The 15,691-nt window shown below is 37.2% G+C and overlaps 1 protein-coding gene across 3 annotated transcripts in view; it reads right to left on the bottom strand.

Moving 5' to 3' along the window:
• Positions 1 to 1,771: 1,771 nt before the first annotated feature.
• Positions 1,772 to 15,691, bottom strand: part of ECT2 (epithelial cell transforming 2) — a 43,180-nt gene continuing 29,260 nt past the window's right edge. For 2 of the 3 annotated variants that reach the window (XM_063441046.1, XM_063441047.1), the window contains 5 exons: positions 14,793 to 14,931; positions 12,358 to 12,512; positions 9,467 to 9,574; positions 8,408 to 8,554; positions 1,772 to 3,028 (listed from right to left, as the gene is read on the bottom strand). In XM_063441046.1, coding sequence (XP_063297116.1) covers positions 2,939 to 3,028; positions 8,408 to 8,554; positions 9,467 to 9,574; positions 12,358 to 12,512; positions 14,793 to 14,931 — 639 coding nt within the window. In that variant the 3' untranslated portion in view covers positions 1,772 to 2,938. Of the gene's footprint in view, positions 3,029 to 6,127; positions 6,418 to 8,407; positions 8,555 to 9,466; positions 9,575 to 12,357; positions 12,513 to 14,792; positions 14,932 to 15,691 lie in introns of all 3 variants that reach the window. The other variant, XM_063441045.1, reaches the window with a different exon arrangement.

The raw sequence follows: 15,691 nt of genomic DNA, 5'->3' as shown, positions 1-15,691 counted from the left end.
GGAAGCAGAATTACTGAACTATCACGGTATGTATATTTTGGCTGGAGTTACAGAGCACTGAGACAACAAGACCAGGGAGACTACAAGTGCAAGACCCAAGTGATAAAATAGCACACCTTACCTATAGGAATCTTCTGGATCAGTTACTGAATGATTTTAAATATTTGCTACATTCATGAATGTTCCAATTATTCCCTTCTCTTTCCTTTAAAAAATGGTTACCGGTATATCTTAAAAGGAACAGTGTCATAATTTAGGATGCATTGCATCCTTCAGCATGGTCCAGACCAGTACTCCTCATATAAGACCTGATGTGCATGCACATACTTGCTGTCCTATCGATGCTTCCACATAACACTATTTTTACTGTCATTGCAGCAGAAACATGTCCAGTGCCTTTCAGTGTTCTACACTGCAGGTGTTATCCCTTTGAAATAAGCATTACCATTTCTGCAAAATGGCAAGGTTTTACCTCGAGAGGTTAAATAGACAAGTCCACTGCATGCAGGCCAGTTCTTTGAAATTAAGTGGTATAGGTGACTTTGGTGGTATTTTAAGGACTATTCCTGAACTTTTGGAGTAGGGTTTTTTTTTGTACTTTTGTTCGATGTTCAATACACCATTTTAAAAGTGCACCTATGCATACTAAATATATTATTTAAAGTATAGAGATATCTGATATATCTGTATAAATGAAGCATCAATAAGAATGAATGAATTAAATCTGATAGGGACAAAAAAAAAAAGAAAAATGATTTGAAAAAATATAATTTGCGCTTTTTTCTTCCCACATACATATTAAATTGTAAAAAAATGTACCAGGTTTTTGGGTAAATCATAGTGTCGACCTGAAAATTCTTGCATGCCTCTGTGCTTTATTCCCAGAGAAACTGTGTCAGCTTTTAGTGACCTACGTCAAACTGATGTTCTTCTTAACACTGAATTCTTAGAATAGACCCGGGGTGGCAGATTGCTATAAGAACCAGTTGCAGTGATGGCAAGTCTCAACTGACAGATCAAGATTTTCACTGCAGAGATGGCTTCCAGGAAGCATGGAGGACAATTTCGATTTACTGTGTGCCTAGTGTCCCTTTAACATTAAGAGTAGTGATTCAAAGCTCTGATGCAGAAGTGATTATAACTAGACAATAAAGTGTTTACACAAACTAAACTGGATTTATATTTACCAGTAACTAAATCCTAGATCCATATAGCTGCTAGGTATCCACAATGCAGTTTTGTAACTAGTATTTCATAAAGAAAAAAAAAATATATATATATATATATACACATACATACACATACATACATATATATATACACATATACATGAGTTCTGGCTATTTTTTTTAATGGTGATGAGGGGTGGGGGTGGGGAAGGGGAGATGTGTGCGCGCACGCGCACACACACACACACACACACACACACACCTCCCCTTCCCCACCCCCACCCCTCATCACCATTAAAAAAAATAGCCAGAACTCCCCTCTATTCCAGAGCTCAGACACAAATGTATGTCAGAAGATGGCAGCACTGCCCTCACCCAAAAAAAAAACCGCAGACCTTTAGGTAAGTATACCTCCTTTCATCTTTCTCAGCCCAGCAGATGCACATCAAGCAGACATGTCAACTTTGAGGTATTGTCTGTCTTTTAGGGGTGTGCATATTTTGCACTGTAAACAATAGCAGCAGACTTATTGTGCAAAGAGGATTCTACCAAAGAGACAAAAGCAAAAACAAGTGTTTTATACGTTTATTTACATACAAGTTAGTTGTTATGAACGCAAACTGCGTCAATAAGCTTGCCCCTCACAAAATTCTGTATTTTGAGACTAATGAATACCTGTGTCAATTACCACATTTCAGGTTTTACTCAAGAGACATCAAAATTACAGTAGAAAACGAAAGAAAAAAAAAATTAGTGTTACAAGTACAATGAGAATCAGAAACACAATTTTCTTGCATTAAAAGCCATATTTTGGCTATAAATAAATATGTATAAATTGCTTAAAATCCAAACACCTTAAAATATCTGAAGACAAGAAGTAATTTCCTAATTGCAAGGTAGAATCTGACTTTGTATTTTAAAGGGAGTCAGATTCTTTTTTCCTGACACAAACCAAGCCTTTAAAAATGTTGAATGTTCAATTTTTTTTAATTTTCATTATTATAGCTATTCATATGGTTCAGAAATATGCCAGTTATACCTGTCACTATATGAATTGACAATATGCCAGATAAGTAAAATCCTGAAATACGTTCTTAGAGGATGCTTTTTCCGCACATACCCTGTAACCAAAGCAGGATGGAAGACTTTACTTTCTGAAGATACCATGGTCGTTTTCAGGATTCAATTACAAGCAGTAACAACTTTACTGCAGACTGCAATACACTTTGCCCACCGAAAATTACAATACATTTTTACTAATGCCTTGAGACTAGCAGAATGCTTACGTAACAACTAGAAATGAGATCCTAACAGAAGGGGGAATTGTCAGTATTAAAAATACCTTCATAATTCACCACACCACAGTGATAGTTTGATCATTTTCATATTTAAAGATTGGCATATTAATATTCAGCTCATGATTTAATCAAATTACAGTAAACAGATCAAATATGGTTTTCAAATAATCCAAAAAGCACTGAGACATTGACATTGTTTAAAGACCCATGTAAACATGCATGGATCAAGGTCAGACATAAAAACATATATAACACACAAAGCAATGTTAAAGAGAAAAGAACACAACCAATGTGCCACTTGTGCAGATTAAGTCTTTACAGTCCACCTAAGGCAGCTTATTAGACATTTTCTTTAAACTTCATTTTACTTGCAAGCTGCTATGAAGTGCTACCCATGAGTACCATATTGGAACTACCAAGTCTTTAAGAACAGCCAGCTGTTTTGTCATTTAAAGCAGGAACTAACATTTCCTATATGAGGTGTGTTGTTGATCGGCTGAAGGTATGGTACTTCTTTTCAAACAAAGATGGAAGGTTTACCACCGAAGGCGAGTAGACTGTCTGCAAGACAAGAAAAGAATATATCACAAATATTTCACTAAGAGAAGATAGATTTTTTTTTTTTACCACTTGAATATGAAGAAATATATATATATATATATATATATATTTAGTTAGTAACTAATATAACCCTAAAGAAAACATGTATTGTCTATTGAAATAGGCACTCTTTAATAAGGTAGGGGGTGGGGCTCCACAAACAATGTGAAGTACTACAGATTTGAAAGGAACACTCCATTCACCAAACATAGGACATTACATAAACACTTCCACAAACAGCTCTCTTTACAGTTCATAATACAAACACGAGATATCTGGGTCAGGTCTGTGATACAGTATCGGTACAAACTAGCCCCCCTTCCCTCAAATTAAATTGAAAATTAAACTCATACACAAAACATATGGACCCATAATAGGACATGCAATATTAAACATACCGTGAAACATAGTAAAGTGTAATAAAAGCACACACGGTTACCCGAGAAAAGAAGAAAAAGTGAAACAAAGCCCCATTTCCTCAGTTATGGTGGACAATATAGTTTGTTGAAAAGTTAAATCTTTCTTTCCAAGTTTTCATGTGTAGTTTCCTTAGCTTTCAGGATACCTTGGCCAACAAAAAAAAAAGTACTGCAAAAGCAAAAACTTCTGCACGTACTTTAAAAAAAAAAAAAAAAAACCTCTTTAAATATGTTTGCATAAACACTAACTAGAGAAAGTTTGTACAGTTAGGGAAAAGGGAGGTTTTGATTTTTTTTAACAAATTTAAATGCAAAGTAATTACCATAGACTCCAAGATGCGGACATATGCCACTCTTTGGGCAATAATTACATATTTGAAAGGATTTGTGCTATTCATGTGCACTAATATTAAATCACCATGTTTGATAGCTTGTAGGGTAGAATAGAGGTGGATTTTTAAATGTAAATTTCTAAACCTCACAAATATGATTTGTTAAATATAGGCTTGTAAAACATTTGGGAAAGTGAACCTTCTGCAATATTAAATATTTAAGAAACATTGAATGTGACGCCAGATAAGAACCATTTGGCCCATCTAGTCTGCCCATTTTTCTAAATACTTTCATTAGTCCCTGGCCTTATCTTATAGTTAGGATAGCCTTATGCCTATCCCACACATGCTTAAACTCCTTTACTGTGTTAACCTCTACCACTTCAGCTGGAAGGCTATTCCATGCATCCACTACCCTCTCAGTAAAGTAATATTTCCTGATATTATTTTTAAACCTTTGTCCCTCTAATTTAAGACTATGTCCTCTTGTTGTGGTACTTTTTCTTCTTGTAAATATAGTCTCCTCTTACTGTGTTAATTCCCTTCATGTATTTAAGGACAAGCAACATACGTGAAAAATGTAAATTAATATCAATACTCCAATTTTAGTATCCCCTCCAAAAGGAAATAAACTGACTGCAATAGAAAAAAATAAAAAATAAATAAAAAAAATAAAAAGAGGAACTCGCTAAATTTAGGAAAGGGGAAACTATTTGGAAAGATAAATATAGAAACAAAGAATGTGACGGCAGATAAGAACCAGTCGGCCCATCTAGTTTACCTAATTTTCTAAATACTTTCATTAGTCCCTGGTGGTAGTTTTTCTTTTAGATAAAGCCTCCTCCTTTACTGTGTTGATTCCCTTTACGTATTTAAAAGTTTCATCATATTCCCCCTGTCTCGTCTTTCCTCCAAGCTATACATGTTAAGAATATGGAAAATATAGCACCAAGAGCTCTTGCTTTTGTCTTTTTAAATGTTCCATCTATTTCTAACTAAAAATAAAACTAACAAGTAGGTGAGCCACAACTGTCTAGAAGTGTTAATAATCCCCTCCCACCTTTCATCAGTGAGGGTTGTTTCCACACATTTGTATGGTAGAACACAAATTGGATGAAATGCAATTAAACTACTTTAATACATAATCTGCATGAGAAGCCACAATATGAGTAACGTATACTGCAATTTGACAATACTCCACTACACTGTTGCTTCTTTAGTGGGCACAACATACTTTTACAAAGGGGAAGGGAAAAAAAAAAAAAAAAAGATACATTTAATAAAAAAAAAGATGCTGTGCTACACACATTTTCTGGAAGGGTTAAAAGTCAAAACATTTGTATACATGACCTTCAATAAATTTTGTGTAGGATAACTATGCACCTTCGGTAGCACTACTTTTTTGCCTTTGAGAAATGAATCTGCCTGAATGTTCATGGAGCCTTAAAGTGACCCACAGCTGAAAAAGGACAGTGCGTGCTGGTCTATTAATCTATTTAAAAAAAATGCTTTTCCATAACTGAATGTCTTACAAGATTAGGATTATATATAGCAGACAGTGATAAGCACAACAGTCCAGGTTATGACATTTTAAAATCCCAGATTGTGATCTTAAAAAAACAAAAACCTCAAATTAAGAGATTCAGGAAAAAAAAAAAAAAGGTTTACATAAATCCAAATAGATCCTTAATGGAGGTGTTACTAGTTTTCAAGTTAAACAACTTGAGATTGAATAAAGGGCGCCAACATTGTCCAGTCATGGATGTTGTTGGCAGCTTCCCTAGAAATTGGTAAAAATTAGTCTTAAACCATGAAGTGTACACATTCAAAACTAGGTTTATGATGAAAAGAAATATATATATATATATATATAAAAAGGTAAAGGGTAAAAAATGTTAGAGGCACTTGCTCACATCTCCACTAGATTCAAATTAATCCTGATTGCTATTTTTCAAACAAATATGGCAGTGCAGAATTTATTCTGAAATTGTTCTGATGTCAAATGTGTGTATTGTATAAACTCACACCTGAACAGGTCGTCTGAAAAAGCAGCAACGTGTAGTTGGTGAGGTCGACTATTGAGTAAAAAAAAAAAAAAAAATAAAAAAATAGATAAAGTAACATTTGGAAAAATTAGGCGTTGTAATGCATCCTGGGTTAAAGATAAAATCCTTGGAAAGAAAGACCAGATATATATATATAAAAAAAAAAAGACATTCATGCAAATAAACAGACCACTACCACAATATTCTACCACCACTGTGTGGACAGCATTCAAATTGGGGAAATAATTACGGTGATGAGCTCACTTATTAGCTCGCTGTCATAGCAAGGGCTCCTTTCTTACAGACAAAGATTTGTTGTTGCAGGAAATGCGATTTCCCTGTTCCCTCTGCTGGTCACAGTTTACTGTAATGTGGGGAACAGTCTGCACTTTGCTTAATGGGCCGTTATGTGGCATAGGACTACTAGGAGATCCTGGGCACAGAATAGCACGTGACCTAGGACTAAGCGAGCTGCCATCAAGGGAATTTGATCGCTGAACGTTAGCGTGTTTAGCTGGTCCATTTATGTTGATGGCAGAAGAGCAACGTGTTATCTATAAACAGGAATGAATGAGCAATTAAAATATAAAAACAAACATTTAGACGCAATAAGCCAGCCAAGTTCTTAAACTTTAATTCTAACCCGTATTAATCAAACTAGTTTATGAAACATTAAAAGGGGTACTCCATAGATTTTTTTAAACTGTGCAAAATAAAGATAACCTTGGAAAACTTAATTAAGCACAGAAAGTAATTGGAATGAAATTCTGCTAAACTCAGAAGCAGTGGTTGGATGGGGTAATTATCATACTTTACAACTTACTAAATAATATTCTCATTACTGCTGTATGTTTCTGAATTATATGTAAAAACATTGTCATAGGGGTAAGGAGAATCACCTTGGAGTGCCCCTTTAGAGTTGGCCAACACAAAGAATTCACACTACATTAGTTTGCCCATAGAATGATGTAAAAATTAAATGTTAAAAAAAAAAAAAAAAAAAAATATCCAAACACTTATTTGGAAGTTAAAGGGACACTAGTCACCTGAACAACTTCAGCTTAATGAGGTTGTTCAGGTGAGAACTATAGCTCCCTGCAGCCTCTCTCGTGTAAACACTGTATTTTCTGAGAAAATACAGAAAATACAGTGTTTACATTGAAAGCTAGGAACACCTCCAGTTGCAGTCACTCAGAGTGAACCAGGGGGACTTCGGAGTTGGAGGCATAACATGCCTCCATCCACTCAGATCTGCTGTCAGCAGAGCACAGGGCAGCACTGTGTACAGCATCCTGTGATTCAGTATCTCCTCCCTCTGCATGCAGACACTGAACTTTCCTCATAGAGATTCATTGATTCAATTCATCTCTATGAGGAGATGCTGATTGGCCAGGGCTGTTTGAATCATGCTGGCTCTGCCCCTGATCTGCCTCTGTCAGTCTAAGTCAATCCTATGGGGAAGCACTGTGATTGAATCAGGCTACCAGATGTCAGCAGACTGCTTGTTTTTCTGAGTCAAACAGCATACAGAGTTACAGCTTTGGGCTTGAATACATTAAGATTTTGCTATATTTACTGAGGCATGAGGGGCCCAGGGGGGCTAGATGGTGGTGTTAACACTATAGGGACAGGAATACATGTTTAACCCCTTAAGGACACATGACGTGTGTGACACGTCATGATTCCCTTTTATTCCAGAAGTTTGGTCCTTAAGGGGTTAAGATGTGCTCACTGTCCCTGGCACTTAATGTAATGTACAATGATATCTTAACGAAATTTCTTCCAAGACGGGCATTCTTCTATTGTTGTACATAAAAAAACAACAGCATGTTTATATGTCGGATCTTGTGTATTGTATGAATTTGCCCCAGAAGCACCCTTCTCTGCAGTTCAGGTGAGTGAACAGCGGTGTTTAGACAGCCATACTTTTTGAAATTAAAACAAAACCGTTTGAGAATTGGGAAAAAACATTAGGAACACTCAATGCACACTGCTCCACCCCACCTATTGTAAGCTGCCAAGCGGTTTTAACAAAGTTTTACTTCTCAGCAGAGGTCTGCCAAGAGTGGCTTCTCCACTATAGCTACAAAGGAGCCAGGAGCTCTGTCTAAGCAGTGCAAGATTTAGCTCAGGAGAGCCAACGGAAGCTTCTAAGGTTCTAGTGGAGACGTGTAGCAGCACAAGTGGAAACCGGGTAAGAAGTGAAACTATTCTAAAACAGCCTGGAGTACTTACAACATGTTCTTTACCTACATTCTTGTTAACAGTTCACCGATCTTGTTTGTGTTCTATGATCATGGTTACCCAAAAAAAATGAGGAATGGTTTCCATTCATCAGGCAAGTTCACACAGTAACCAAAACAGAAAAAAAACCACAAAAAACAAAAACAAAAAAAAACACATTGTAGATCAAGGACCAACTTTTTCCACCCAGTGTGGTCTATTTTCCCTCCTCTTCTTTAATAGGAGACAAAGAAGCCGCCTGATGTGTAGTGTGGGAAAGTGATATTTTACTAATGCATTGCAGAAAAGGATGTTACTCACTGCCAACGATGTAGTGCTTGACATGCGACTACCAGCAAAGCCCTTTGAGCTTGAGCCTGGGCTCTGTCCATCTGGTGTATTTTGCACCATTAGAGCCCTCTGGAGGGCTCTCTTGGGAGTTTTTGAAAAAGAAAACGCTCTAGTAACCTACAAATAAAACACAAAAAGTTTGCTAAAGATACATTGAACAATATCTTTATAGCTTTTGTTACAAGCAATTTCTTTACAATTGTTAAAACTCTACATTTTCACCAAATAAAAGAAAAGCAAGCTTAACTTAAAGCGACATGCATCACTTTGAGACCACCCTAATTCATAAGTTTTAGCTTTGGATAAGACAGGTGCCTCAGTCTGTAGCTTGAACAAAAGTAGACAGGCTTTGTTTTCACATAGATCTGCTTTTATTCTTTCTACACCCACTCCAGTGGAGACACTGATCTAACCAGTGTACAAATCCCCAATAATGTTCAAACATTGCATTGTGCATCCCTGACAGAGTTACACATGTGCAGTTGGAAGATCTCTTCACATTGCAACATCTGCCATGGGGGCAGTGAGATTTATGCAGAGCAGGCTCTGGTGTTGGGTATCTCCTGCTGCTGCACAATAATGCCCTGGTCTGAAATGGAGATGGGTGGTTAAAGGGGTGGGGTAGGGGGAGTCAGAAGAAACTCCCCTAGCCAAGTAGTGTTTAGGTGTGCTAAAAAGTGCAATCTGAACAAGTTTATAAATGTTTGTTACATACTTTCCAATGTGTGTTCTTGTTTTATTTTAGTGTATATATATATATATATATATATATATATATATATATATATATATGTTTAAATGTGTTTGTTGGTTAAAAAAAAAAAAAAAAACAAGTAATGCATCTCCCTTTAAAGATCAATATGTCAGAGTGGGCGGAATAATGTGGGAATCTCTAACGTTGTAGAGTTGCGATAAGTCAAAGGACGTGGGGGGTGAAAAACAAAAAAATACCAACAGATATAATCATAATGAAATCATATATGATGGGACTGTTAAATCAGTACATTTATGGACTGTAGATTGACTTACTTTCTTCGATGTTTTCTTTATGGCTCTTGATGCTCTGCTCAATGTACTATCCACATCCCTTGTGTTGACCTCTAAAGAATCTGGATCCGTAGTATAGATCAGATTTTCCTACAAAAAAATCCAGTCATAGACATACATAATTTGATATTTTATTTAAACTAGGAAGAAAAAAATATAAAATACTGAGATTAGAAAATGTTAGAGAATTCTTAAATTAGATTAGTGAATCAAAGTAGTGAGAATAGTTAGTGTTAGTTAAACCTTTACTGCCATCAAGTGGATCTTCATATTAATGCAACTGTGTGATAGAGCTGTTCAATTCCACTTTGAGTACAAACCAAAATGGAGGGAACGTTACATTGGCAGACAGTTTACCAAGTGTAGGTATTCAAAGGCATCAACAGCCACGAGTCATGGTTTAAAGATGCTTTTCAGAGATCAGTAAAGAAAATCATAACAGACACATACATATACACCATAAATAAACCTGCATTTGCGATATGTATTTTATTTTAGTTTTAATAAAAACTGCCAATTTCATACAGATTTTTCATAAGATGTATTTTTTTCCTTTATTTTGAATTAAAAAAAAAAAATCAACAGGGGAAGCTTTAACTAGATTGAGATTCTACTGTGAATAAAAAAAATAAAAATAAATGTGGGTTTTATTTTTAAAGGAAAAAATATAAATCAACAACCAACCCCTTTGAGGTTTGGGTGATGAAATGAGAAAATTCTAATTTCAAAAACAAATCTGTATATGACCATCTGCTGCAATGTCTTTAACCCCTTAAGGACCAAACTTCTGGAATAAAAGGGAATTATGACATGTCACACATGTCATGTGTCCTTAAGGGGTTAAAGGACCACTCTAGGCACCCAGACCACTTCAGCTTAATGAAGTGGTCTGGGTGCCAGGTCCAGCTAGGGTTAACCCATTTTTTTTTTTATAAACATAGCAGTTTCAGAGAAACTGCTATGTTTATTAATGGGTTAAGCCTTCCCCCTAATCCTCTAGTGGCTGTCTCATTGACAGCCGCTAGAGGCGCTTGCGTGATTCTCACTGTGAAAATCACAGTGAGAGCACGCAAGCGTCCATAGGAAAGCATTGTAAATGCTTTCCTATGCGACCGGCTAAATGCGCACGCAGCTCTTGCCGCGCGTGCGCATTCAGCCGACGGGGCGGAACGGAGGAGGATCGGAGGCAGAGATCTCCCCGCGCAGCGCTGGAAAAAGGTAAGTTTTACCCCTTTTCCCCTTTCCAGAGCCGGGCGGGAGGGGGACCCTGAGGGTGGGGGCACCCTCAGGGCACTCTAGTGCCAGGAAAACGAGTATGTTTTCCTGGCACTAGAGTGGTCCTTTAAAATTAACGCATTGCAAAGACATGAAATTAAAACGGATATTAATACTTAAAGCACTACGGCAAGGTTGCAATATTTTAAGAATCCGATGAAACTGCTAGAGCAATGACAGCAAACCAAGATATTTTGCAGACTACAGTTTCCCATGATGCTCTGATATGTTAACTCATAGAAAATAAAGTGAAAAGCACTTTGGGTTGCATAGACAGTCATAATTGGTTTATAAAAAAAAAAAAAATAACAAAAATAAGAAGTAATTAGTGGGAGTGACAGGACATACATTCTATGTGGGTCAAACATTCTAGTGGCTGCAATACCCTACGGCAGAGAAATGCATCTGGAATATGAATCAACTCAAACACAAAGATGATGGGCTTGTTTGAATAATCAAAGACGAAAAAAAAAAAAGGTTTTACCGATATCAGGCTCGTAGGGTTATTCTACTACATACATTAACGTAGATGGAACATAGAAATAACATTCAAAAATATATGGCTAGACATTATGAAAGACCTCCAAAGGCTGTATATGGAAAGATTTTATTGGTGGCCCAATTCTTTTTAGGGACAGTACTATAAACTATCCTATAACTCTATACTATAAATTTAGATTGCTCTTTCATCTTTGTAAGAAAATCCATTGGCAATATGCTGCAAAACAAGCCCACAGGCTAGCTGAGCATTATATGAAATATAATCAAGCATTTAAAGTGTCAATAGCCTTGGAATGGGTGGTGAATTATATACAGATACACTTTTTTATTTTTAAACTCCTGAACACAGGCAATAGAGCTATTGTGTGCCTAACAATGTCCCTCTGCCTATTTAAAGGGAATCTCCAGTGCCAGGAAAACAATCAGTTTTCCTGGCACTGCAGGTTCCTTCTCCCTCCCACCCCCCTCCCCCCCCCCCCCCCCAATCCCCAATTACTGAAGGGGTGAAAAGCCCTTCAGTCAATCAATGTCCCTCGTCGCTGTCTCCTCCACGCCGCTCCTCCTACTGATTCCGTCAGGCCGGTGGGCGAGACTGATCCCGCCCACCGGCCGGGGAGACCTAATGCTTTCCTATGGGGAAATGAGAGACGCTGGAGGTCCTCACACAGCGTGAGGACGTCCAGCGATGCTCTAGCACAGATAATCTGTGCTATAATCCGGGCAGTTCCCTCTAGTGGCTGTCTAGTGGAGTTAACCCTGCAAGGTAATTATTGCACTTTATAGAAAACTGCAATAATTACACTTGCAGGGTTAGGAGTAGTGGGAGTTGACACCCAGACCACTCCAATGGGCAGAAGTGGTCTGGGTGCCTGGAGTGTCCCTTTAATGCCTTGTAGTTGATCAAAAATCTGAGGAGACATAAAAGCGTGCTTTATAGAATAGTAGAGCTTTGTAAAATATCCAAGATGGTGTAGAAATGTGGCAATGTCTCAAACTAAACAAATGACTAACAGCAAAGTTGTCAGTATGAGCAACCACAATGTGCTGGAAGCACTTTAAATACAGTGACATGGATATACCAGTAGGAGAGAACTTACAGCATCTGCTTTGCAAATGGTGTTGGCTACATGCCGGCACAGCATCTTCAGCCAATCCACTTTAGGAGGCTCCTCTGCTGTCAGCTGGAAACTAAATAGCTGGTTTGCCTGTTCTGTCGGAGGTCGCACTACCAAAGCAAACGCATTATGGCAGTCTGCAAATATAAAAGGAAATATTACTCTGGTTTATAATAGACATTTGCAGACAGTTACTCAAGAATAAGTACATTGTTTTTTGGGTGGAACGAGTTTTGAAGTTCTATGACCTACTTGTGATGATTTAACCAAGCAATTTACATATTAGTAAGCAGCTGCTTAAAGGCACAATTCAAACCAGCAGGGCACAATGACATTACTGTGCGGTGATGTGTTGCCATTAGAAACCTAAAAGCAGCTGATAATTAAAAGGAATATCTACTATTGAATATGATGGATTTCTATTTGAGGTTTCTGGTACCAAAACAAATTAATTGATAAATGCAGTTTTAGAAGAATGATATGCAATTGGAGAATTATAAATCTAGCATCTAATAGCTTACCATTTCTTATACCAAGGTTTCACTAAAATAACATTTCATCTATACAGAGTTAAAATTGTATGCAAATGTACATGACAAGTAATATGAATACATTTATTTTATGTGTAAGCTACCAGGTTGGAGGCTACAAAGGCAAAACGGCCAACAAAGTACATGCATGTGTATCCTCCACAAACGCAGTGTGTGGCATTTTACAACACCATGATACCACGTGCAAACATTTGTGTGGGAAGATGCAGGCAGTGGTAGGTAGAGATTAAAGCAAGCTTAAAGTGGAAACGCCTGCAGTGAGCTCAATACCATTATAAAATAAAAAAATGATCACTTTCAAAGTTCCACCAGCAAGCAGCAACAGCGATCCCCACCCACACCAGGAGCTGCAGTTCCAATTAGAATTGACGATCTCAGGCAATCAAATGCTTTCCTGTGGGATTTTTGTTACTTATTAAAAAGGGGGCAAGTGGGATAAGCTGTTTTTATTCCTGACACTATAGTGTTCCTTTAAGAATGCAAAGACCTTGCATTTCCCACTATTCTTCAACCATAATAGGAATAGTATGCATTAATAGAAAGAAACATAGAATGTGACGGCAGATAAGAACCATTCGGCCCATCTAGTCTGCCCAATTTTCTAAATACCTTATCCTATAGTTAGGATAGCTTTATGCCTATCCCACGCATGCCTAAACTACTTTGTGTTAAGCCTAAACCACTTCAGCTGGAAAGCTATTCCATGCATCCACTACTCTCTCAGTAAAGTAATACTTCCTGATATTTTTAAACCTTTGCCTCTCTAATTTAAGACTACATCCTCTTGTTGTGGTAGTTTTTCTTCTTTTAAATATGGTCTCCTCCTTTACGGTGTTGATTCCCTTTATTTAAATGTTTCTATCATATCCTCCCTGTCTCGTCTTTACTCCAAGCTATACATGTTAAGCTCCTTTAACCTTTCCTTGTAAGTTTTATCCTGCAATCCATGAACCAGTTTAGTAGACCTTTTCTGAACTCTCTCTAAGGTATCAATATCCTTCTGAAGATATGATCTGCAGTACTGCGTACAATACTCCAAGTGAGGTCTCACCAGTGTTCTGTACAATGGCATGAGCACTTCCCTCTTTCTACTGCTAATACCTCTCCTTATACAACCAAGCATTCTGCTAGCATTTCCTGACGCTCTATTACATTGTCTGCCTACCTTTACGTCATCTGAAATAATTAAATGTAATAAAAGTTTGAAGACCTACTCTCTACTGCACTTATTCCTGCATAGAGTTCCAAAACAAAATGGCTAATTAGTTAATGTTATTGTAAACAGTTTACAGCAGAGATTATATGAGCCTATATCCAAACAAGAGCATGTACCTGGAGTATTTAGAGGTCTGTACTTCGGCTACATAAATTGTGGTACAAAGAGAACAAGCATAGTGATCTCTTCGAATAAGATTTCAATGTTCAAGTGGGAGCAAACTGTCAATGCAGTTTTAAATACAAAAATAAATAAACTGTAGAGATCGGATTGTCCTTCAGACACAATTAAAATAAAAAATAAAAAGCTTTTTTGAATTTAAAAAAAAATAAAAAAAAAATATGGTACATTTACAAAGGAGTATTATCTTTCAACCAAAATAATGATCTTTTATTTAAATCTGCAGCTATATTTAGCCCTAAACTATCAAACCACTGTTGATTTACAGACAGAACCAGATGGAAGAAATGTGTCATGAAAATTAACAGAGCTCACTAAATTTAGCATTTTAAACACATTATTGGAACATGGCTGTTCGAGAACAGACTTGACATTGAAATGTCTGTTTTGGCGTAATGAGGCATATAAGAAAACAATGGGTACAAATGACTTGGATATTTTAATTTATTTATTTTTAAATATGCACTGACCTTCAGTCTCCCGAATGTCAAGCACTTTCTTTATCTGTGAAAGAGGCATTAGGCTGATGTGTTTTAAGGATGCAGGGGGTCTAGTGTGGCCATGAGGACTCTTGAAAGTACCAATAACCTTATGCCGTTTCCTTGCAATCTGAAATGAAAAAAATATATATATATATTTTAAAGATATAGTCTATCTTTATGATCCTACTACAATATGTACAACAAGAGAAAGACAAAGTTACAAAGTTGTATCCCACCTGGTTCAGCACTTTCCATAGAACCGAACGCTTGCTCCCTGGCTCCCTCCCTTCACATGAATAGACTTCAGTGGGACTTAGTCGCGAATGTCCTGGAACTATTTTCGGCACTTAGCCGCGATTCTATGGAACTGTTTTGGGCATGGGACCATGCATGCTGTCAGCCAAAACTATGACTTCCAGGAAATTACGGAATCAATCTGCGTGATTTTTGGATATGTTGTTCACGCAGATCGGGGCTATCAGTGGATGTAACTTTTGTGGGGGTTTTGTATGTTTTAAAGGTATTTTTTTTTTTTTTTTATAAAAATGTGTTTGTATCTGGAGATAATGGAGTTAATACAGTACTTGACTCGTTTATCTCCCAGGTACAGAGGAGGGATTGACCTAGTTATGTGTGGGAGTGTCCTGGATCTGAAAGCCAGTGTAATTGTGTATTTGTTTCTGCTGTGGTTTACTCTCAGGTCCAGGGGGGAGTGTCCCTTGCATGGGGATTGTCATAAAAAAAAGGCCAAGTATGGTCCCATTAAATTCAGTTCCTGCTTACCCTCAACATAGAGCCTTGTCTCATGTGTGGGGGAAACGGTTGTACCTACCCTGGGGATTGTTATATCACAATACTCCTCTGGGTTATAATCACTTGCTCTTGTA

The sequence above is a fragment of the Pelobates fuscus genome, chromosome 2 (assembly GCF_036172605.1).
Source record: "Pelobates fuscus isolate aPelFus1 chromosome 2, aPelFus1.pri, whole genome shotgun sequence".
Classification (NCBI taxonomy): domain Eukaryota; kingdom Metazoa; phylum Chordata; class Amphibia; order Anura; family Pelobatidae; genus Pelobates; species Pelobates fuscus.
This window is presented reverse-complemented; position numbering and strand designations above follow the sequence as displayed.